Raw genomic sequence first — 23828 nt, 5'->3', positions numbered from 1 at the left:
CAGAGGCAGCTGAGGCGGCTCCGCCCATCGGGCGGCGGCCGGTGCCCGGCGGGGCGGGGCGGGCCGGGCCCGAGCCGCGGCGCCGAGGGGCCCCTGTGCCAGGCCGGCGCGGAGCGGCGGGGCCCCGGCCATGTCCGACTACCGCATCTCGGTGGAGGAGCTGAACGACCTCCTGGCTAACGGGAGCGGCTGCTACAGCCTGCCCAGCGCGCACAGCAACGAGGTGGTGCCGCGCATCCACGTGGGGAACGCGTGAGTGCGCCGCCGGGGGGCTGCACGGGGGCGGGGGTGGGCCGCGGGGGGCCGGCGGGGGCTGCGGGGCGGGGGTGGGCCGGGCCGGGGAGGGCCGCGGGGCGTCGCGGGGCGTCGGGGCCGGGGGGGCGCAGCTGGGGGCGGAGGGGCCCGGGGCCCCGCGGGGCCTGTCCCGGGCCTGTGGGGCCTGTCCCGGACTGCGCGGCCCCGGCGTCCCGGGCGGGGCGGGCTCAGCCCCGAGGCCTGTGGCTGCCAGGCCCGGGCGCCGGGCTCCAGCTGCCGCCTGGCGGGGCGGGGCGCGGGGGAGCCGGCTGCGGCAGCGCTCGCTACCCCGCTGGAGCCCCCAGCCCAGGGTAGAACAGAGCGGGAACGGGGTTAACGCTGATGGAGTCGCTGAGGAACGAACGTCAGCTGGGCCTCGCCCCCGGTGCTCCCCGCTCCCCGGGCAGGCTGCGGGCAGGCTCCTCGGGCCCGCACCCCGCTCACCACCTGCGGGGGCAGCCGGGCTCGGCGGGGCCTGGCCGGGGCCACGAACGTTTCAGCGGTCCGACCCGGGCCCTGCGCTCCTCTCCTCAGCGCTGCCCTGCTGCCTCCGGGCTGCGAGGCCGGGGTTTACCTGTTCCCCGCCTGTCACATCCCGCTGATCCCCTTCCCATCTCCAGCCACCTCACCTCTGTGAAACGGGGGGGCTTTTTGGTACGTGTGGAGCGTACTGGGTCACTGTTCCTACTGGGAGCTTGTAAGGCCTCAGGAAATTTAAGTCAAACCCACAGGTTTTCGTTAACTTTCTCCTAAGCCAAACCCAACGCTGTTTGTTGCTGCCAGTTGATGCAGCAGGGCTGGGAACAGGACCAGAATTATCTCAATGGCCAACCTGGCAATCATCTCCTTCATGTTTTTAACAGTTGCCTGGAAGAAATAAAGTCATAGCCTGCGAGGATTTGCAGGCTAAATAGTAAAAAAATAACTTTGAAGGTGGTAGGCTGCTACAGGGTAGAGTAGTTTTCATTGTTCAGTAACTAATTTTAATTAAGCAAGACGAACTTCAATACGTGCAGGTGCAAGGTTGTCTAGGAGCAGGCATGCGTAAGATGCAGGATAGAAAGTGTCTGTCTAGTGGAAAGCTTTACCACTGAGAAGGGCTTTTTATATACTAATTGGCAACTGAAAAGATCTGGAGCACCAGTGCAGTTTGTAGCATAAAGAACAGTTCAACTGTTAGTCGGGCTAACAGACAGCTATCGGTGTTTTTTAAAGGATGCTGAAAAATTGTGGAGGACAGCTAGAGGTAAGAAGTAACGGTGGTCTGAAAAAGCTCTTTCACAGGGGGAACGGACAACCTGCTTAATTTGTCAAGACTTAGGAGGCAATAATATCTTTGAAGCATCCACAGAGAGTTAAAAAAATGCTGAGGTCTAGTTGAATGGGTGAGTGTCTGTTGAAGTTCAGTCACTGCAGGGTGAACTTTGACAAGCTCAAACTGGGAATAACACCGAATCTCAAGAGGATTTTTTTTTTTGTTTCAAGTGGAGTTGTGGTATATGGCATTGTAAGTAGCATTTGCTATATTAGTTGTCATTCTGCAAGGATTTGGAGCTGTGCAGATATGTTTTCACGCCGTTTCCAGCTACGTGTCCCTCTTTTGTACTTTCCTTGTGTAAAGATAAGGCTGAAGAGGGATCTGTTTTCCTAACTTGACTCCCTTCTCCTACGAACTGCTGGGGAAGTGAACCTGCTTTGCACTCAGTATCTCAAACCGTGTGCGTTTGTGAGTCCGACAGCGTGCAAAGCATCGTAAAGCTTTTACTACTGTGTGCAAGAACTAAGCCATAGCTTTGTTCGGGGGCCGTGTTTGCAGTTCATTACCCTGTCTTGGGCTGCTCTAGCATCCGCGCAGAGCTCGGAATACATCTTGTACTTGAAGCTGTCTTGGTGCAGTGCATCTGGTTGGCGCTTGCCTCCTATCTCGGGTTTGGCTTTTCTTGCACAAATCCCGTTACTGAATCTCTGAGGAATCGTCGGAAGCACTTTGCGCTGGGCTGCAGGGAAATCCGGGAAGGCAGTACAGCAGGAGAGCAGTCACACAGTCATTTGATCTGGCATTCAGATCTCTGCTGTGACTTGATGGATCAAAACTTTCTGCAATATAGGGCCACAGCGGCAGAGATTTTATAACAATAAGAATTCCCAGAGCAGCCACATCTGTAGAGTTTTAACACAGAGGGATTGGAATCCCAATACGTGGAATAAAATTTGAACAGGAACTCGCAGGAAAAAATTAAAACGCCCGAGTGAGATCCCAAAACTTCTGTTTGAAACCTTTTAGAATATTTTGCGTAGGGGTGCTGCTGCCTCTCCTTAACAGTAGTAACTCGTCTTTAGATAAAAATGACAGCGCAGAGACATTCAGGTGGATGATATTAAATTGGGTCACAGTGTAGAATAACAATTTATCTGTCAAATGACTTCAAGTTACAGGCAGAGCCGAAGTACTAGATCTTCCAGGCAATACATGAAAGTCATAATTAATGAAAATGCAGAGGTAAAATGATAAAATATTTTGAAAATAATGGGTTTGCATATTACAGTAGACAGTTCTAATCTCAAGAAGATCAGACAAAAAATTTGTGAAGAGAAGAGTAAAAATGTAATATTACCAAGACAAGGATTATTATCTAGATGACAGACTAGCATGGTTATATATTTTCCAAGCAGTAACAAAAAAAAGAATTCAGAATACGCTGGAAGTACAAATAATTTTCTATTTCTGTATGAGTCAAGATGTGTTTCAGTGTAACATCATAGTTAGTGACCAGGACAGCTGGACAAAATGCATCTTTATCAGATGCACCAATGCCCAATCTGAGTTTTCTGTCTGCTTTAATGTGTGTGGGTTGCCCATGAAGCAAGTCTTTGTTCTTAATTTGTAGAAGTGCAGGTGTGTTGTAAGGAGTATGAAAAGCATTCTCCCAGAATTAATGTTAAATCTGGTGACTATAAGGGAAGAAGTGGTGAGGAAACAATTTTGGCAATTAAAATATGTCGATGTGCTGGCTTTTTTTACCGTTAAGGACTTGGTTTATTTGCTGATAATCCCATATAGCAATACTTTGTAGCCTCGTGTACCCTTAATTGCTGATGCATGGTGTCTCTTAAGCCCTGTGTTTTGTGGCTGGTAAAATTGTTCATCTGTCTTCAAAAGAAACACTTCTTACTGGTGTTACAGGATGAGGAACTCTCAACCCTCCATATCGAGAACAGACAGGATTCTGCCGTTTTTCTTGAGGAAACAGAAGCTGATGTTATCATCTCTCTGCTCTTTGGAGGAGCGAGAATGAAGGCAGCTGGATTAAATGATAAGGATGGGAGAGATCCAAGGACTGTTTGGAAAGGGAGAAAAAAAATGGCATACAAGTACTTTCTTCTTCGCCTCTAGCTGTGTAAGAAAATAACCTATAAAATCTGCAAAAATCATTCACTGGGAATGAGTTTGCCTCCACGGGAGCCTGTCTGTGTTACCAGATTCAACCATGATCCCAGGACATGGGTTCCTATTGATCCTGACCACTATCACATATATACTGATCTATGTACTATTATTTAAACCGTATACTTGCCCCACTAAGCATAGGAACTCATAGCGGAATTAACATTTTTTTGTTTTGGCCTTGCATTGTAGGATTTACTTTTGTGTTGCAAGCAGAATTCCCCAGGCACCGATACTTGTCCCCTGGCACAGCTGATGTCCTTCCAGATGGAAAATCTGTCAACATTTTGTTTGGGTAATACAAATATTTGGGTCATTGCCATAGTAGTTTGGCACAGACAGCAGAAAATGTAGAAGCCTCGCTCGTGCATAAGGATTCATCTGCTTACGCTACAGTTTAAGGGGTGAACAGTCATTAGGAGAAAAGGAACACTCTTGATGGTCATATAGCCATGAATGATGTGAAAATTGTGAGTGAATGCACTCAGAGATTCATCTAGATCTGTGATGTAGATATAAACCAACTAATTTGGGGTGTTTGTTTTAACTTTTTAGAATAGCTGAGTGTCTTGCCAAAACCCTTAGGTGCATTGCCATCTCTTAACAACTTGTCCAAGAAGATACAGCACAGATGCTTATTTGGGGGTCAGTTTAATATTAAGACTCCTTGTATTTGCAATTTATGACTTCAACCATAGGAAGATTTTCTAAAAGATTTCTGTTTCCACACCAAGTTGGACACATAGTGAAAGCTGCCTTTAAAAACGATAAAGGGTTTTATGCCTGTTTAGGCTACCTCTTTTCACAAGGTGTGCAGGAACTGAATTACCTTTCAACTAAACTGTCTTCAACCTTCTGTCAACCTTCTGTCAACGTTCTGCTAGTGTTGACCAGTGGGCTCAGATTTTTCTAGGACACCACGCTGTGACAAAAACATTCTGGGTTTTCTTCTTCCTGGGAAAGTGAGGCAAGTATCGGGACTGACATACGGAAACGATCAGGCTCAGAATGATAAGTAGTGGTTTTACAACAAAAGGGAGTCGGCGGTCTCCTCATATTATTTAATGGTTGTCTCACCTTACAATGGATTGCGTTCCAGTGCACAAGTAGGGACTGGTGCATGACCAGTTGCGTTACGCAGCAGATTTTGCTGTTGTACAACCTGGAGCTTTTATCGGAGCTTATGGCATTATTACTGGAGCTAATTCATAGCCATCATGGAGCCTGAAAGGCACGATTATTATGTATCGTCCTGCTCAGTGGCTCACTAATAGGGTAGGGTGCTCTTTTAGCCACTTAAAGGAGGAAGCAGGTGGTTTTGCTACGATTATTTGATAGAATGGAGGAGTTGAGAAGGGCTTAGCTGACCAAAAAGTACTGAATGCTTTCTTAAGCACTTAAGTATCTCAAACATAATTCATCTGGATTCTTTTCCATTCAGATATCAATTTCAACTAAGACACTAAAAATTATAATACCTGTGATAAAAACACTGGGTGGTGAAGACTGAACTATATCGCTACGTTGCTGGCTTTTGGCTAGCCTTGCCAGGTCTTTCCATGACTTCAAAGACGTTGAATAGCGCAGGGACAAAGCACTGCACCTCATAGGAGTCTCCGGATGAGACCTTTGAAGATGCAGGAACATTTACTCATAATTAGTTTCTATCTTCCTGTGGCCACAGTGGTTAAAATTGCCCCCTGAAATGTCGAGGGCCTGACAGTACAGGCTTATTATAACTGGGTTTTAAATTATCTTATGTACTGTCCTGGGCTTTCTCTTATCTCCATTATTTTCTTACTTTGGCCAGAATTTTATGTTCCCAAAGAGTTACAATGTTGTGCTGTAGTAGGGTCTGACAGATTAAGTTTCGTGTGTGCTCTGCTCAGTGGTCAGCCAAAGAAAGTAGCGTTCTCTCACGTACAAGTAGTGACCGTGGCTCTAAATATTTCTGTGAATTTATAGTCTGTAGCTAATTCACTTCTGGGCACAGTATATTACGCATCTATTCATAGAAAAAGAAAAGTTTTGATTATCAATACCTTCTGGGGACATCATAAATACTGAGATGATTCAAGTTCTAATTGTTTTCTTGACACTTCTTGTCATACAGGTTCATAGCCAAGAACATTATGAGGCTGCAGCGTCTGGGAATAACCCATGTTCTGAATGCAGCAGAGGGAAAGTCATTCATGCACGTGAACACTAATGCAGAGTTCTATGAAGGCACAGGCATCAGATACCATGGCATTAAAGCTAACGATACACAAGAATTTAACCTCAGCCGCTATTTTGAGGAGGCAGCTGATTTTATTGAGAAAGCACTTTCCCAGAAGGATGGTAAGGCAAACTGAAATGTCTTTCTACCGTGTTTTCTGTGCACTGTGTATGTTTCTTAGCAATTCGCTTCACTGTTTCAAATGGTTCTTTGCTCAGGTTATCAGCTGAACAACAAAGTCAGGAATTCAAATCAAAGATGTCTTAATCCTCTGTCTAAACACGTAGGTCTCCAGTACATGGCAAATGGAAGTCTGTCACTTTAGGGGTGACTTTGAAAAGCGAAACAGCTGCTGCATCGTATAACAGTGCCTTTCTGGGAAGATGTGTTCTTAATTTTTCCTTAGAAGTAGTAAATCACATTAAAAAAAAATAATTCAGTATCTAAACATTTTTTCAGGACACTAGAAATTATAAATTAAAGGCACAAGCGATACAAGTAATGCTCTGCTGAAGAGTACTCGCACAACCTGCTATATGTTTTTTTTTTTCCACATGTGCAGTAAGGATAAAGACTATGGCCTTACAATTTTTATTACATTAAGTAGTTAAATTATTTTACGTGATGGTTACCTCTTTATTCCCTAGGATTGCAGAAGGCTGGAGATATTTGCAGTGTTGTTGATTGCTACATTTCTCTGCAGTGTGTTTCCTCAGAGCAGAAATCCTAGGACATAGTGCAGTGGGTCAGATGGTGTTTGTTGTTGTCTGACTATTTCAGCATACCCGTTATTTCTACACATGCTTAATTTCTTTCTCGCTTCATGACTGAACATGTAAAAGGAGGAACGAACCACAATTCTAGAATTTCTTTCTCTGCAATGGGCAAAAAGGGTGCTAGAACTGTAACGTGCTTTTGACAGATGGAAAGAAATTTTACCTCTGGTTTGGGGGAGTATGAAAAATTCTAAAAAATTGAAATGCTACTCTCCCAGTTAGCAGTGTGACTCACTGAAACAGGTTGCAGTAGGGAAGAAGAGTTTAGCAGTGCCCGCTGTGGCATGACTGTCCCTACTCAGTTTGATCTAAAACAGTTGCAGTCAATCTGGATGTACAGGAGCGGTTCTATTCGCTGATTCTTTCAGTCTCAGTAGCTGTCTGCTGTGCCTACCGCTGCTTTCTTCCCGTGGCAAACAAAGAGGAACTTTGTGGCTGGTTGGTGCTGGAGCCAGGTTTAAAATGAACTTGCTACTGCAATTTGATAGGGGTTTTTTTGACACTGAGGTATAGGGTAAGGGTAGGGAGGAGGGATGCAGTAGTATTTTCCTTCAATTTCATTTTAGTGTTTAGTTGCATGAAGCTGTGGGAGGCTGGTCTGGAAGGCAGCCTTTAAGACGCTGCCTTTCACAGAGGAAGGCTAGAAAAACCCTTTTGCTTCTGATAATACACAGAAAGGAAGTGAATTGTCTTGCACATGTATGATCAATAATCTCGCTGATTTATGGCTACAAGCTCTCAAGAAATTGTGAGAATGAGTTGTTTTAGCGGTTTTAACTTGCTGCTGCTGAGATATCTGCCTTGAGCCGAGAAGCCTCCGCGGCTCAAGGCAAATGTACAGGCTTTCTGTTGCTGTGGTTCAAAGCAAGTTGTGGTTATGATGAAAATGGGTGTGTATGGTTCATCTGTTCTCTTGTCTCAGAAAAAAAAATTACCCTGGAGAGTATCTCCCACTGCATTTGTGAAGGGGACAATTTTTGTGTCTGGAAAAGCAGGTCAAAGAGGAAGCAGCTGAGAAGCTGTAAAATCAAGTTAGATTTCTGGAAGGGAGCAGTGGCCTGCTTTAGTTGTTGTTGGATTCCTACCTACAGGGTTACCCATGTGGTGGGTTAACCTCGGCTGGGCACCAGGTGCCTACCAAACTGCTCTATCGATCCCCCTCTTCAGCTGGACAGGGGGAGAAAAATACAATGAATGGCTGGTGGGTCAGGATGAGGACAGGGAGATCACTCACCACTTGCCATCATGGGCAAAAGAGGCTCGACTTGAGGAAATTAATTTATTACCAATCAAACCAGAGTAGGGTAATGAGAAATAAAAGCAAATCTTAAAACGCCTTCCCCACACCCCGCCTCCCTTCTTCCTGGGTTCAACTTCACTCCCGGTTTTTTTTCTACCTTCTCCCCTCAAGCGTGGCAAAGATTAAAATACACTGAAGACGGAGAAATATGCTGCTTGTCGTATGTTGCATCTCTTCAAAAGACATCCAGCCTTTTTGCTGCATTTGTGCCCTTTGGTACTGGTCATCTCTAGGGGCAAGGCTTATTCTAAACCACAAAAGGTTGGAGAAGTGTAGTAAACAGACACAGTTTGATTCTTTGTAATATAGTAGCAAATATGTTTTAGTGTGGATGTTAGATATGTAATAGAAAAGTTTTATATTGCTTTGTAATATAGTAGCAAATATGTTTTAGTGTGGATGTTAGATATCTAATGGAAAATTTTTATATTGCTTTGTAATATAGTAGCAAATATGTTTTAGTGTGGATGTTTGATATTTTTTCTGCATTATCCTTGATGACAGAGTGATGACACCTTTCTTCCAAGTTCTACGGGTCTGCTTTAGCATTCCGAATTTACAGTTCTCACGCTGTTCAAGGACTAACATTATTAAGCTTTATATCCTAGCTATTTCATGTTGCTTTTCAAACATATATTCCAGTATAACCCAAACGATGACCTGTCTTCCCTGCAGGACAAGTGTTTGTGCATTGCCGTGAGGGCTACAGCCGTTCTCCTACACTGGTCATCGCCTACCTCATGCTTCGCCAGAATATGGATGTCAAAACTGCACTGAGCACCGTCCGGCAGAAGCGAGAGATTGGCCCCAATGATGGCTTTCTAAGGCAGCTTTGCCAGCTCAATGAGCAGTTACTAAAGGAAGGCAAACTGAAGCCCTAGAACAGAGCACCGTAGTATTTTCTGAAGTTTCTCGAACCATCAGAGGATGTCTTCGGTGCTTTAGATTCCCAAACCCCAACCGCCAAGCTAAAGTCACATAATGTGAGGGAGACGGAATTCCTGCTGTTGTCTAGTGAAAGTATCTTTCTCGAATGCTGGGTCTGTCTTTCAGGATGGCACAAAACGGTGTCACTGGTCGGAGCTGGTGCAGTAAAGAGGTGTTTTTAGAGGGGTAACTCCAGTGGTACCAGCTGTCTTCACATGTATTTCAGAGCCCCCTGCAGACTCTGTAGCATATGTGGTTTGCGTTGACATGGAGTGTGATTCATTTAAGCCTTGTCTTGTATCCCACCAGAGCACCGTTTTCTGAGCCCCAACACGCTCTTCACTCACTCTTAATTAAGTACTGTATTTTCTAAAGTTTCGTTTTCATGCACACAGGTGCCTAAAGTTTGAGTGTAGGAGCTTCAAGGAATGGAGGAGCATGTGTAAGAAACGCACAGATGCACTCGCTTGTAAAATGAAGTGTATGCAGTGTTGTGTTCAATGTGGATTTATGCAATACCCAGTGTGTGGTAGTAAAGCAATTCCGAGCCCAGTCCCGATGCACACTATTTCCAAGAATATTTGTACCTCTTGCTGTTGCGATTGACATGAAATAGTCTGATATTAAGCGCTCTTTTATTTTTGCTTTGAAATCATGCTAGAAAAAAATGCAAAGAGCAAATGTCGAGGAAAAAACTTGAGCAAGGAAGAAATAATGTCTGTATTTAGGAGTGCTTGTACTGGATGTATGATGAAGTCCTAATTATCGGAATATAATGGCTCCTGAGGCTTGTACTGAATTACAGCATCTCTCTCTCTTCTTTGCCATCGCTGTTCGTTGACAATGGAGTGAGCACATATGCAGATTACTTCCAGTAGGGCAACACAGATGTGCTTATAAAGCAGTTTGCAGAGTTACACTCTTGATTTCTTGGAGTGCTTGCATGGTACCATTAAATAGAAATAAGCATTGTTACGTGCCACGCTGAATGGGAAACATTTCCTTTCTATTAAAATAAAGGATGTCTTGATTCTGTTTGACATACGGATGAAAAGAGTCATTGCAACGTTGCGAGTATGCCTGGTTTAATGTGTAGATCTGTACCTGTAAATTACAGCACTATATTAACACAGAGGATCTCCCCCGGCAGACTCAGAATTGTTGGCAAAACTAACAGAATCTGAGATGTACGTATTCCCTTTTTATCTGTGCTTTAATGCGGTTCTGGATTGAAAATCTTAACACTACTTTGAACAGAAACACTGTTTTACTAGTAACACACGTAAGCCCAGATCTGTGTGTTTATATTCAGTTCACTAATCGAAAATCACAAAGGACGTACGCTGTTGTACTTCTAGTTGGGGTTGTGTGTGTGTGTGTGCATGTGTGTAGTTCTGTGTAGCTGGATAATTTTATTGACATGAGAGTCGGAGGTTATTATCCAGGTTGAAGACGGCTTGTTTCTGTTTCCTTGCACAGGATGGGGACTGGCCACATCAAGTAGCCTTTTCTCCTTTGTGTCCTTCGAAGGGACAACTGGGGGACATTCTGCACAGGGTTTCCTTTCACCTCCCTCCAGTCAATCAATATTTAGGGTTTGCTTTGAATCAGGATGGTTCCAGTAATAATGAGTAGAAGTCAAGCTCATTGGTTAATTACACTCCTGTTTCCTTTCTCCTATTATATCAGTATTAAATTAATTGCTTCTTCAAAAATCCTGGTTACTGATTTCATGTTGTGGAGCTTGGGGAATAGGAATACTGGCCTTATCTTTTCTGCTATATTTACTTTTTCATGCTGCAACCTTATTTATAAATCATACCTTAAGAATTTTTACTATAAGCATAGACCTTTTTTTCTATCTCATCTCACACCATCTATTCGCAACACCTATCTGCACTACGAGAAAAAACCAAAATAATGGAATTTATGTGCATGCACAATACCTTTGACCTGTTACTTAGAAGTCAAAAATTCCAGTCCATTAAAGAGCTAAGAAACTTAGGGATTAGATTTTTGTTACTCTTCCATAGATTGTAAGAAGACTAATATTAAAACCAGAATGGTTTATTGAAATTGAGTGTGTTGACCTTATGGTGATGTTTTTGGTTTTGTCAGAAATACCGACAAATCAAGACGTACAGGAATTTGTTCTTATATTCAAGATGTTCTTTTAGTTCGCAGGACACTGCTCACTTCTAGTGGTAACCTCAGGGGTACTCTGGCCCATTTCTCTCGGTATAACGAAACTGATTTAACAAACATTTTGTAATATGAGGGTGGAGAGGAAAAAATAAGACCATGCTAGAAACTGATCTTCAGACTTGCGCTCTGAGACGGTATATCCTATTTTGAGTTACCGATAGGTGACTGAGTAATGAAACCATTTCTAGCTGTGCTTTTAGAGGAGGCTAAAAATAGTTTGAATGTCAGACCAGTGCTCCCTTAATGGATCACACCCTTCCCCTTTCAGTCTTATCTTGCTGTTTAAGTACAGTAACGTTGTAAATTCCTCTGCCTGTTTTAGCTGGCCAAGAAGAGCTTGTACGCCTCTAATCCGTAATGATATGCTCTATACTTCGAAATTTCTCTTTCTGATTGTAGAAGGAAAGATTGTATAAAACCAGGAACGAGAGCTTTCTTTCCATGTAATATGAAATTGAGAAAGTACTGGAAGAAATACACCTTTTTATTCATCTGAAATCACTGCACACCTGCTGTGAGATGCACCTTACGAGCTTTCTAATGGGGAAAGGTATTCTTTAAAACAACTATTTCTTGCAAATAGCAATGCTACATTTTTGGAGTTCAGACATCTTGCTTATGGCTAGTGTGATGTGGATTTACATTAATACGTTTATCCTGAATAGTGTGGTACATTCAGTGTAGAAAACACTCTGCAGAAGGGATGGGGTCTCTAAAATGCACATCTATTATAGAACAAAGATACCTACCCTGTCAAATCCAGCAGAATTAGTGAAGTTGGAGGGGAGGGGAAGAGTGGAGGTGAGAAGCTGTTAGCATTTCATAGCAAGGAACAAAGACGAAAGGCCAGACAGAGAAACTGATGCTACGTGTAAAACTAAATACACCATCTACTCATGCTGAACTAAATATTTCTCAGCCATTGCATAAGCACAGGAGATAAGTTTGTAACTAAAAATTTAGATTCAAAGCAAAAATCACATTTTCTAAGCGCTTGCTTCATCCCTGGGTCCTGCAGCTGCGACTACGATGTGGACAAGCGTTGTACCTAGCATGCTACTCTGAACCGTAGGTACTGCCAGAAAATACTTTGTGAGAGAACGTTGCAATATGTCACTGCTGAAAAGTGAGCATGTCATGAAGTTATTTCAAACTTAGAATTAATAGCATTCAAATGCAGGACTATTAGCCACAGTATGTTGTATTGTAATTCCATTTTCGGTTGTTGAGCCTGTGTTAGTATTGGGCATGTTCTTTTACAACATGAGTATGGCTGACTTACCTCTCTTGGTGATGTGAGAATTAATTAAATCTTCGTAAAAGGCCTTGGAGATGAAAAGCACTGTGTGTAAGAACACTAATGCTCTCTGAGTTGAAAAACAAATTTGTGTCAAATAGATCTTCCTCCTGCTGAACAAAGGAGAACATCAGAAAGGGTATTTGCAATCTTTGTTTTTATCATTTAAATGTTTTCATTGAGCTGTCTTCTGTTGTCCAGAACTAATTAGATCTGTGATGTTAGAACTAGAAGCAGGATTTTTTTCCCCTTCTTGTTTTAAATTAGCTTTGCTGGTTTACTATCATGTTTTTAGCACACAGGCAGTATCTAATGGAATCTCAGTATAGCACAGAAGTTTCTTCTAAAATTACTTGCTGGGCTTTGCCAATGAATAAAACTGAAAATAGAACAGGCCTGGGAGGTATCTTCTAAGGATTTGTTCGTGAGAATTAATTCATTTCTTCTGTTCTGCAAATAAATCATGGAAATCAATTACGTGTGGGGGTTTTCTTCTTGTTGGCTTTTTTTTTTTAATTCTGCCAAGGTCGCTGGCTCGTTGGCTCACCAGATGGAGCTGTAGGCTTGTTGTTCTGCACCAGCTCGTCATCATTTCTGCCCTGAACAAGGCTGTTGTGTGAAATCTCATGAAATATTACCTCTCTCCGGCGAGAGAATACTAAGATTCCATTTATTCTTGGCTGCTTGGAGATCACATCACAGCGTTCAGACCGGTCTGTTCACAAGGGTTGTGTGTGACCCAGCAAAATTTGCAGGAGGCAGATAAAACTCGCTTGGGGCAGGGTGGCTGAAAAAAACCTGAGGAAAGAACTGTTTGAGAAGCGAACAAGTTCTTCCTGAACACGTCAGAAAGTGAATTCCCGGACAGGGTGTAAATTAGGAGCAATTGTCCACAGGTAAGCTGAGGTTGTGTGTGGGTACCTGGATGCCCGACAGACCATCCCGTGGCCCGGGGGGGGGGCACAGGGAGCACCAGAGGCTGTGAGTGATGGAGCTGATTTCAGAAACTGGTTTGCTAGTGCGTGCCGACCTTGGAAGGCATTGCAGTGTAAACACACGGGGACAGAAGACTGAGCTGAGGAAGCAGCAGCACCGGATTCAGGCTGAGGCCACGATGCTCTTCAGCTCGGAAAATAGCATCCCAGTTCTGGATATAGGGGAGCCAAGCTCAGCTCCACCCTGGTAGGTGAGGGTTCATTTGAAAAGCATCCTTGATGTGTCCATTTCATTTTTTTTATTATTTTTTTTTCCTTGTGCTTCATCATTTACAGGAAGCTGCAGCCCCAAGCGCGTCTGCTTTGCTGCAGAAAGTGCTGCGGGCAGGCAGCTACAGGACGTGGATGAATGTGTTTGCAGTTAAGGAATCTGAATGTCTACGGGATTTGGTTTCTTTTCTTGCCTCTATTAAGCTTCCCTCAGCTTGTGGACAAGAAGTTTTAAGCCAGAGGCTCAATATTGTTTCCAATTTTTACTTCCATAGATTTTTTTGTTATTATTTCTCCCAGTGGATAATACAGGTAAACGTTAAGATAGTTAATAGAGGGGGTTGTTTAAGTATTTGGAGAACCTGCATCAGGAAAAAATCATGTTTTATGTGACAATTGTAGATGTGATTCTTTACAGTGACAGGGATTGCTTCTGGGAATACTCTCTGGGCAGACATTAATGAGCAGCAGCTGAGCTTTGATAGACAGATATAATTCTGAAGGCAGTGAAATAGGGGAGTGGATAGGTAGCAATGGGTCAGAGTTTCCCAGTACTTGTTTTCTTCTGGTCTCCTGTCCTCCTTGTCAGCTGCGCCCCATCATCTGCGCCCAGCTGCACCCAGATCTCTTTGGAGAAGGTCACTGTTGGGGAATACCAATACTGACCAAAATAATCCAAGTTATAAATCTTTGGTTAGCTCCTGGTCATCCTTCCTGACTTGTTTGGTCAAAAAAAAAAAAAAGCCTAAAACACCAGAACAAAGCCCCACACCGTTTTATTCCTTTGAGGGCCATCAGAAGATCACCTGTCAGTATTTCCAAACAAAAGAAAAAATAGCTATATTGTAAAGCCTGGAAGCAGAGCTTGAGATTTTTGGGTAACTTAATCCTGGTGGACTAGCCTGTTCTTTGAAGGAAAAGCCCCGAAAAACCACCTTCTGCAAGGAAGGTGCTTCTACAGCTTCCCAAGCTGGTGTCTGTCTTGTCTTCAGAATCCTTTTTATTTGGTGGGCATCCACGTGATGGCCCTGTGAAGCTGCGGATCCCTCGCTGTTGAATAGGTTTCACCTGTAGCTCTAAGCCAAAAATAGATTTACTCCGAAGTGAGAAAAATGATGCTTTGAAAAATGTTGGCAGTAGCTGAGCGTTTGGGTTTCCCGTGTTTGTGAGACCATCATGAACCGGGCTGAGTAAAGGAGGCAGTTATTAATGAAAGATAATCAGTGCTGCTGCTTCTGCTGTTGCTGATTAAAGGGAAAAAGGAATTGGCACATCTGAGGCATATTATGTGCCAACAGTCTGGATTAAAGAATGGTTTCCTGACTGGCTGTGGAGAAAAAAAAAAACAAACCCTCGTAAAAAAGAAAATGGTATGTTGTTTCCCTCCATAAAAACAGAGTGATTTCTGAGATGATGGGATGCGAACGGACAGTAAGGGCACACATTTTCATGCAATGCCATACACAATTGCTTTTAGAGGCTGTTTGGAAAGCGCAGCTCTTCTGAGATGCTAATCTATAATTTTGGGCAGAGAGGAAGCGTATCACCATATATTTCAGTTGCCTTTATTTTAGGAAAGGACCGTTGCACAAAGCTCACCCAACTCGGTACCGCTCATGCATCAGCTGTCCGTGTGCCTGTGTAGGTGCAAGGCTGAAGAGGTGAAAAGGCTTCAGGTCTCTGCTGTTGTTCAAATCTATTATTTCTCATCAAGGTGACACCAAGGGACAAAGCCAGCTCCACTGCAAATTTGGTGACACCTGTTTTCTGTGCCAGGTCAGGGGAATTGCCAGAATGGAATGTGTGCCTTAGGTATGAGCCTTAGAGTAGCAGGGGAGTCAGATGGTGAATCACTTTTAAATCTGTTCCACATGAAGTGTTTTCACGAGGATGTACGCGACGGCACTGCGGTAACACCCATGGGTGTCCCTTTGCTGCTTTAAGCAAACATTTTGCTTTCTGTACCTCTGATGAACAAAATGTATCTAAAAGTCGAGATGCTTTCCTGTTGGTGTGTTTAGCCTGACATCACTTGCAAATAGCTTGGAAGTGGATGTGGTCTTGAGACGAAGAGATGATGCAGCTATCACCACTATCATCTTATTTTTGCAAGGAAGAAGAATACCATAAATGAGATTGTAAAACATGACACATGAATGTATCTTGGGCATAGGTGCCCTAGACTTAAGGTCATCAATTCTTTCTGGTGGTTGCATCATGAGTGGATATCAGTCTGGTCACGTTCTTGTGTTCAAAAGAAGCAAATGTCCTATATTCAACACTTGTGCAGAATGCCAGCAGAAGTAGTAGCATGCAATGAATTTAAAGCAAGTGCAAATGCTTCGTGCTGCTTTTTCTTTATTTCTGAAGTGATAAAAACATGAGGAAGAGCCCATCAAAAAGCATGATGTACAACATCCTGGCTGTTTACCTTAATTAACATATTCCAAGTCACCTATTTTTAAAGGAAAACGAAACAAAACAACTTCTCATTTCAAAAAGCAGCTCTTTCCTGTTTCTTCCAGTACATTTGTGAAACAACATGTAGAGCTCCTTGTTTTGCAAAGGAAAATAAACCCTCCCCTCCCCCAGTCATCTGCCTGCAGAACTGAAAAGTTTAACTATTGCCCTCGAGTTTCTAGATCTGCTTATTTCATATGAGGGGCAGGCGGGGAGAGGAAGAACAACAGTAAAAATAAAAAGTCTGAGAAACCTTTGGAAAAGACAATAGCCAAAGATACAATTACGGAGGTAGAAGCAGGTTTTAATTATAGCATTGTTAGAAAAAAAACGGCAGAAAGACTTGTCAGGTTGCAATTCATCCCAGCCTTGTCAATCACCATTGTTGCCAGGCACAAAAATGAACTGCATATGAGAAGGTTTTTTTATAGAAGTTGTAGAATATTGTCGCTAACCCACCCCCACACCCCCATTTTATTTCACACGGACAAAAGCTGAGATGAATGAGTTGTTGCCTGGCCCTTCCCACTTTGGATAGTCATTGGCTGGCTTGGTTCTAAAAAGGATTTAAAAAAGGGGAATAATGTGCCTTTGCCTGGAATCTGAGACTGTCAGGGTGCTGAAAAGCTAATCTGCGAGCTGCCACCATGCAGATCTCTTGGGCTGTGTGCTCTGTCTGTGTCTTAACACAAATTGCATTCCAGTCCGTGGAAGGGTGGCAAGTGTTTAAAAACGATGCTACAGAAATCATTCCTGAGATCACCGAGAACGCAGAAACACCGGTGGAGCAGACGTTCAGCAACAACACAATGAACCAGGCAAAGCACGGAGGGAGGCACATACAACAAGCTCCAGACCCTAATGGTAAGAAAAATGAAATTATTACTGGTTTGGACCCTGACAGGCAGTTTGTAAAAGAATACTTGTTCTGATAGAGGTTTATTTATTAAAACCTGTAGGTGTGGCCCTAATGCTGGAAGTGCTAGGGAGTTACACCTACTGTTGAAGAAGTATGAATGTATACGTCAAAAGGGATAGACGGGAGTTTACTGGTGAAAAATGTGGTCTATCTATTGAAGAATCCTTAGGTACTACAACATGCATTCCTACTCTGCCCAGCTGCTCTCTGCAGACACAACTCCAATACATAAAACCTGTAGAAGGTGGCACTTACATTTCTCCGTGCTTCAGGCTTGCCAGCACTGCGAGGAGATGGCACAAGTCATCTTTTTCTCTTGGATATTAGGATGGGGCAAGGGGTTGTCAGTGGAGACAATATCAATTCTGAGTATTTAGAAAGAGTGACACCAGGGATGTCTAAGATCACACAGCGAAACTGGCACCTGGAGGTGGCATTCAGCTGGGTGAGAAAAGTGTGCTGCTCACCTTCCTTTGCCAGCAGCCGGATTTTCGGCTGGATTCCGGCAGCCAAAAAAGCTGTTACGAATAGTTAAAGGGCTCCCGAGGGCAATGCATGCCCAAATGAACGGAGAGGCCCGTATTTTGCAGATGTGTGCAACCCTGGCATCGGTTTGGCCGCTTTAGCAGCACTGACGTTCTTCGAAATACATTGTCACTGCATCTGGCCAGATGTCTGACAGCAGCAACGATGCAAAAACGCAGGGTGTGAGAGGAGGGGTGGGGGTGGGGAGCTAGCACCAGAGAAAAGCCATTTGAAAGAAGCATCCCCCTAGCAAATAGGGCTAGTTTGGTCCGCCAGCCTGACGCGTTTGGCTACCAAATGCATGTAGCAACAAGTCAAACTTGCAGTTTCCACTATTGTGCAGTGCAGATCCCAGCTACCCTTCTTTTTTTGGGCACGGATGGAACGGAATTGTGGTTTTCTGCTGCAGCTGTCAGTTAAGGTGTTTAAACCCCTAGCATTAACAATATTTTAAAGGAAAGGGGGGGAAAAAAAGTAGTGATGTTTTTGAGAGTGCAACTTTATAAGGGTCTTAAATCTCTGAAAGGGGGAGCAGCCGCTTCTCACAGGCAGCCCCACCAACCCCCCAGGTCCAGGCAGGTTGGTTTGGTTGTTACATCTTCATTTTGTAGCTTCTTACTACTCTGGGATCGACTGAGGGGAATCGGTCCCACTGCTATGTGCATATTTTTTGAACTGGAAAGGACATTTACTTAAGATATGTAGTGGTCTTGCATACTTCTTATAACATCTTTAACACAAGGAATCAAAATAGTGATCGGAAGTGGCCAGACCTTCCTGGGACATATGACATTGCACCAGACCATGAATAATTTTGCATTATGTGGATTGTGTATACTTACAGGACAGGACATGTGTGCACGGAAAATAAACGTATATAGCTGAGGTAAATGCCCGTGTATTTAACTGTGTCTGCCTGTGTCCTGTAGTGGTACAATATGCCTGATTCAGAGCATTATTTTTCACATGGACAGACATAATATTCTTAAATGCTTAGGGAACTTGGGAGCATTAGACAAAGTGCACAAGGAGTTCAGCTCAGCATTTTTGTCACAGCATTACAACAAGGATCATTTCATTTGATGCAGTCCTTCAAACTTAAAAAAAAAAAAAATCCTGCTAGCAGCACTTTAATAAATATAAACCAGTGCACTGAAAATGATGCTTCTGTACGTCACAAGAAAAACAAAAATTGAAATATCTGTACAAATTTCTGTCACTAATGACTCGGGGTCATTGTTCTCTTTTGGTGTACTAAGGAGGGAACAACCTTGCACGCAGCAAGGAGGATGGACCCAACAGCCACAGCCACCTAGTTGTAAGCTGACCTTTGAGAATTTCCACTGCTAGTAGTGTTCCTGAGTTAAAACTGTCCTTTTGACTAAGAGAAGAGGATGAACGTGTTTATCGAGATGATAAACACCTTCAAAACTCAAATACTGTGTCTTCCAAACATGTCAATTAGTCAAACATGTCACTTGGCAAAAGAGACACCTTTGGAAAAAGTCTGTTCCTACAACTGGAAAGTTTTTCTAAAGCCTTAATGCTATATAAATCGTGTATTTCCTAATATTTGATTTGCCTATAGCTATCCACTGAGCAAAAAGGGGGGAAAACCCACTGTAAGCTCTAACCAGCCAGAAGATACCCCTGGCTGTCTGAAGGAAATTATGTGGGACGTGGGGTTATCACAGAGGAGTAAACTTGGAAATTCTCATGCCTGAAGAGTGGGAATTCCTTAGCACTGTTGTTGCCTGCTCTTTCCCTCACCTGGAACCCATTAACTAGTTAAGAATCACTTAAGGGACACACTCTTTGCTGCAAAAGAATTTAAAGCTGGAGTCGACCTCTGAAGTCAATAGAGTTAAACCAGAGCCATGGGGGGAAGGTTTTTGCCCACAGGTAAGCGGAGCCAGGAGAATCCCACCAACGCTTCCCACGAAGCAATCGCTGCCCCGCTGGGGTCCCACTTCAGAATTCCCAGTGCCCACCTGCACGAGGCTGATATGGAGCTTGCCTAGGGGCAAGAGAAGGATTTTATTAACCAATTTGCACACTGTTATTCAAGGGTCTGCTAACTAGAGTAGTTGCACAAGCGAGCCTTTGGAGCTGCTCTTCCCCAAACCTGCCACTCAAAATGTCCAGCTTGTAGCTATCCCTGATGACTTAGTTACATTAGTGATATAGTTATCACTAATGACTTAGGGTCATTATTCTCTTTTGGTGTACTGAGGAGGGAACAACCTTGCACGCAGCAAGGAGGATGGACCCAACAGCCACAGCCACCTAGCTGTAAGCTGACCTTTGAGGATTTCCACTGGAAGTAGTGTTCCTGAGTTAAAACTGTCCTTTTGACTAAGGGAAGAGGATGAACATGTTTATCGAGATTAAGTTCTCTGAAGTTTCTATAGAAAAAAAAATAATTATTCTTTCCCAGTAAGGGGAAGAAAGTAGTCGGTAATGAATGTGTTTCTTGTTTGCAGATGCTTCCGACTTTAGCTGCAGAGAAATGCGAACCACCCGCTACGTCACCGAGGGCTCTTGCCGCAGCATCAAACCTGTCAAGGAGCTGGTCTGCTCCGGCCAGTGTGTCCCCTCACACCTCCTGCCCAACTCCATCGGCAGAGGGAAGTGGTGGCGTCAGAATGCCCCGGATTATCGCTGCATTCCTGCTCACACTCGCACGCAGCGCATCCAGATGGCTTGTCCCGAGGAAGAGACTCGGACTTACAAATTCCGAGCTGTCACGTCCTGCAAATGCAAGCGCTACACTCGCTACCACAACCAGTCTGAGCTGAAGGACTTCGGGAAGGAAACGGTCAGGCCTCAGAAGAACAAGAAACCCCGTCTCTCCAGAGCCAGGAGCAGCAAATCCAACCAGCATGAGTTAGAGAATGCTTACTAGCAGGTGGTGGTACTCCAAGTGATACAGCCTAGCAGCTCTGGATATCTTACCCAACATCAGATGGCACTCACAGGCCACAGCGTGCCGTTCTGACTGCAGTAGGGTCCAATTCCTTCTGCTAAGCTGGGTCAAAAGGCTCACATAGTCAAAAAATCTGTCAGATGATAGCAGTTATGGTCTGATAAGAGAATGAGATAAACCGAGCTGGAGGCAGCAACACGTAAATTCAGTCTGAGAGGAGAGGTCTCCCTTGGAGAGCCACCTGGCTTGGACATGTAGGAAGGCAAAGTGAAGCTGTTATGGGGACAATCACACTTTGTTAGAAGTCATCCTACTCAATTTACACGAAAAGAACACCGAGGTCCCTTTCCCACTTTTCCAGGTGCCATGGTGCAGGACAAGGATGTGATGAAGGCAGCAGCAGGAGAGTTACCACTCTCCGAATGAGTTGCAGAAAGTTAGTGCTAGCAGGGATTTCGACAGCTGTGACACCCTGTCAGATGTCCTCACGTCCCAGCGGTTTCCTTTAAAACGCAAAAATCAAAACGTGCCACTCACCTTCTCAAAAGCGTGACAAATCTATTTCATACTTTTAATTGCAAGACTGTAGGATGAACAGATTCGAAACGGATTTGACAACTAAACCCAGATTGGTTTTAGGGACAAGGATTTGGTTTAGGAACAGTTGAACAAATTCTGCTAGGTGGAGCAGATTTCTGGAATGGATGCTTCCCTCAAACCAGATAACCTCACTGATGTTTGTCCTGTAAACAGCTATCGGTGTGCGCAACTTAACCTAGAAGATACTGATTAGGCCTGATTTCCTAGAACACAGTTGTCTTTAGCGTCAGCTTAGATGTCTCAATTTACATTTTCTGTAGAGTTTGGATTATCTGGCCACACACTTCGTAGCGCGAAGCCTGTGCAAGCCAAGTTCTGGGATTAAGGTGCTGGTTCTGCGTTAAAAGTGAGCCTCTGCTAATTTTAATGTCATCAATTCCACTAGAAAAGTCTTTGGTACTTTAGTTTGACAGCAACTTCCCTTTAGTTAGCTTCTCACCATTCAGACTAACATTTGTGTTTTTACATGAGAGAATATTATTAAGGAGATAAATTGTCACATGCTGTATATATCCTGTAGAAATGCTAAGCCTGGTAGCAGATGAACACAGTTTGGGATGGAGACAGTTCCTCACTGTTCTTATTTTCTATGTAGAGTTTATGCTGAAATCATATAAACGATGGAAATTTGTGATGTTGATAGATTTTGCAGTTATTTTATGTGGGACCAGAACCTAGAGGGAAAAGGTATTGTTTCAGAGAGTGAATTACATATTTATTTTTTTCTCAGAAATTATTTATGCAATGTTTTTTCCTTGTAGACAATGAGAAGTAATACTGCTTTAAAGATATTAGTCTGTTATTTTTAATTTTAAATACATGGTTAATAAAGTAGAAACGATGCTTAATTATAGGAAGACTCGTTGAATTGCTGCAAAGCCGGTGAATTACAGAACAGTCAGGGTGTTGACTCCGATTTCGGTGATACAGCATGTCAGGGTCCCCAATTCTCAATCGATAACCTGCACATCTCAAAAGAAACTCCATCCTGGAACTTCTGGCATCCAATGCCTGATGTTTCTCATGGAAAAAGTGTTCCTGGGCAGACGTGATGCTCAGAACTGTTTCCGTGTTCTCATTTCTACTACCCTGGGAATTAAAATTCAGCTGATTTCAGTTTCCCTCCTACTCCCAGTGACGTTTCCCGATTCGTAATGTTCACAACCTGATAAAGCCACCCGCGAATACAAGGTGCCGATCAAGATTCCTTGATTGAAATCTGATTGTTTCAGATTTCTCTCATTGGAGAAAAAAAAAAAAAAAAAAAGTATGGGATCCCCTCGCAGGTGCTGCCAGGCAACAGTTAAACATTTTCATGATTTCATACTATAGACCTGTGACCATTTTCATTTAGAAGGCCATGGTTTTTAAGAAACAAAGACATTTTCCAATGAAATCAAGGAAAACTGAACTTGGGCTGCACACAGTGTGCAGAACTGTCAGCGTGGCTGTAAAGATGAACAGCTTTTTCAAGGCAGCGGTAGGTAAGGTGTCCTTTACTACTATAAAATGATACCTCATGTAAAAACCTAATACATTTATACTCGTGACAACATTTTCCAGGCTTATCTTTGACTTATGGATTTGGCACTCGGGGCTTAATTTTCAGAAACCAACACAACCCCCTGCAAAGTGCTTCTAAAGTAAGAAAAGCGGTTTGGTGCCTTGGAAAATCTATTCCCTGGTCTCGCTGGCATCTAGGGTTACTGCAATACTGGTTTTGAAACGCTGACTGTGATAAACCAGTGAAAGAGACTTTATCTGGGACTCTGTGCTGGATTCCAGGCTGGTGGCAATTACAAGGCGTGCTGCAGGTGAAGCAGTACTATCTTGTTATTATATATATATTATATATAATAACGATATAGTATTATATTATATTACTATAATTATATATTTCTACATATAATTATATTACTATAATTATATAAATATATATTATTATATTTTTTATGTATGTTTCACCTTCAAGATGAAATCCCACTTAAAGAAACCCAACTCCTCCCACACAGCCCCCTTCAACCCGAAGTGCCAAAGCTCCCTGCTGTCAGGCTGCCGCTCACAACCTTGCCGTTTGATTTAATGTAATGATTGGCTTTTTGCACGTTAGAAAGCTTTTTCACGAATACCCACAGAGTCCGGACGCCCCTCAGCACCCATCCTGTTCGCAGTCGCTTCTCGCTGGTTTCTTAACCCAGGTTAAAAGTGGATTCGCTGAGTGGTCCCTGGGTGTGCTTAGTCCTCTGCCATCTTCCTCCTGAGATAGTGCCCTCCAACCACCTTTCTGCCAATTTATTTCATTTATCCTGCAAACTCCTGGAAAAATCCAAATGTGGGGTGTTTCACAGTGACAGGCTGCTATAGTCGTCCTGCTCCCCCCGCCACCCCCATCTGGGCTCCTTTCAAACAGAGCATTTGGGTTTTATTTATCTTCACACACACTCTCTCTCTTGATTTTAAATCTCTAGTAAAGGTGCACATGATTTTTGCCTCCATACGTATTGCTTACGGCTGTTAGTAGGGCTCTGGAGCAAGGCACGGATCTAGAGTGACTTATGGGTTCGATGGTGTCAGCGTTTGCTGAAAGCATCATTTACTACTCCAAGGGACACGCTGCACGGAGGAGATGCCCCCTCTAACAGAGGGGGAGAGAACGAGTGTCTGCAGGAAATTTCAGTCTGTCTGGCACACCAAATCTATACACTTCTGATTCTTCCCCCCTCCACGCCCC

General features: G+C 43.6%; 2 protein-coding genes across 2 annotated transcripts; both read left to right on the top strand.

The window, feature by feature from the left end:
- The first annotated feature begins 112 nt into the window (after nucleotides 1-112).
- On the top strand, nucleotides 113-12936 carry DUSP3 (dual specificity phosphatase 3). The gene is made up of 3 exons (XM_055789744.1): nucleotides 113-252; nucleotides 5853-6079; nucleotides 8709-12936. Exons 1-3 carry the CDS (start codon nucleotides 131-133, stop codon nucleotides 8912-8914), a joined length of 555 nt encoding a protein of 184 aa, XP_055645719.1. The 5' UTR covers nucleotides 113-130; the 3' UTR covers nucleotides 8915-12936.
- Nucleotides 12937-14388: 1452 nt separating this feature from the next.
- Nucleotides 14389-21942, top strand: SOST (sclerostin). The gene is made up of 2 exons (XM_005238834.4): nucleotides 14389-16991; nucleotides 20055-21942. Exons 1-2 carry the CDS (start codon nucleotides 16775-16777, stop codon nucleotides 20474-20476), a joined length of 639 nt encoding a protein of 212 aa, XP_005238891.2. The 5' UTR covers nucleotides 14389-16774; the 3' UTR covers nucleotides 20477-21942.
- The last annotated feature ends 1886 nt before the right edge of the window (nucleotides 21943-23828 follow it).

This window comes from Falco peregrinus, chromosome 18, assembly GCF_023634155.1.
Source record: "Falco peregrinus isolate bFalPer1 chromosome 18, bFalPer1.pri, whole genome shotgun sequence".
Lineage (NCBI taxonomy): Eukaryota > Metazoa > Chordata > Aves > Falconiformes > Falconidae > Falco > Falco peregrinus.
The sequence above is the reverse complement of the archived record's forward strand: the minus strand, read 5'-3'. Positions and strand labels throughout refer to the sequence as shown.

Bases quoted from the DNA above. Each gene is read 5' to 3' on its own strand.
- DUSP3 (XM_055789744.1), top strand. From the start codon at position 131: ATGTCCGACTACCGCATCTCGGTGGAGGAGCTGAACGACCTCCTGGCT. The intron at 253-5,852 runs GTGAGTGCGCCG...CTTGTCATACAG, and splicing joins CGCATCCACGTGGGGAACGC to GTTCATAGCCAAGAACATTA. The intron at 6,080-8,708 runs GTAAGGCAAACT...TCTTCCCTGCAG, and splicing joins AGCACTTTCCCAGAAGGATG to GACAAGTGTTTGTGCATTGC.
- SOST (XM_005238834.4), top strand. From the start codon at position 16,775: ATGCAGATCTCTTGGGCTGTGTGCTCTGTCTGTGTCTTAACACAAATT. The intron at 16,992-20,054 runs GTAAGAAAAATG...TCTTGTTTGCAG, and splicing joins ACAAGCTCCAGACCCTAATG to ATGCTTCCGACTTTAGCTGC.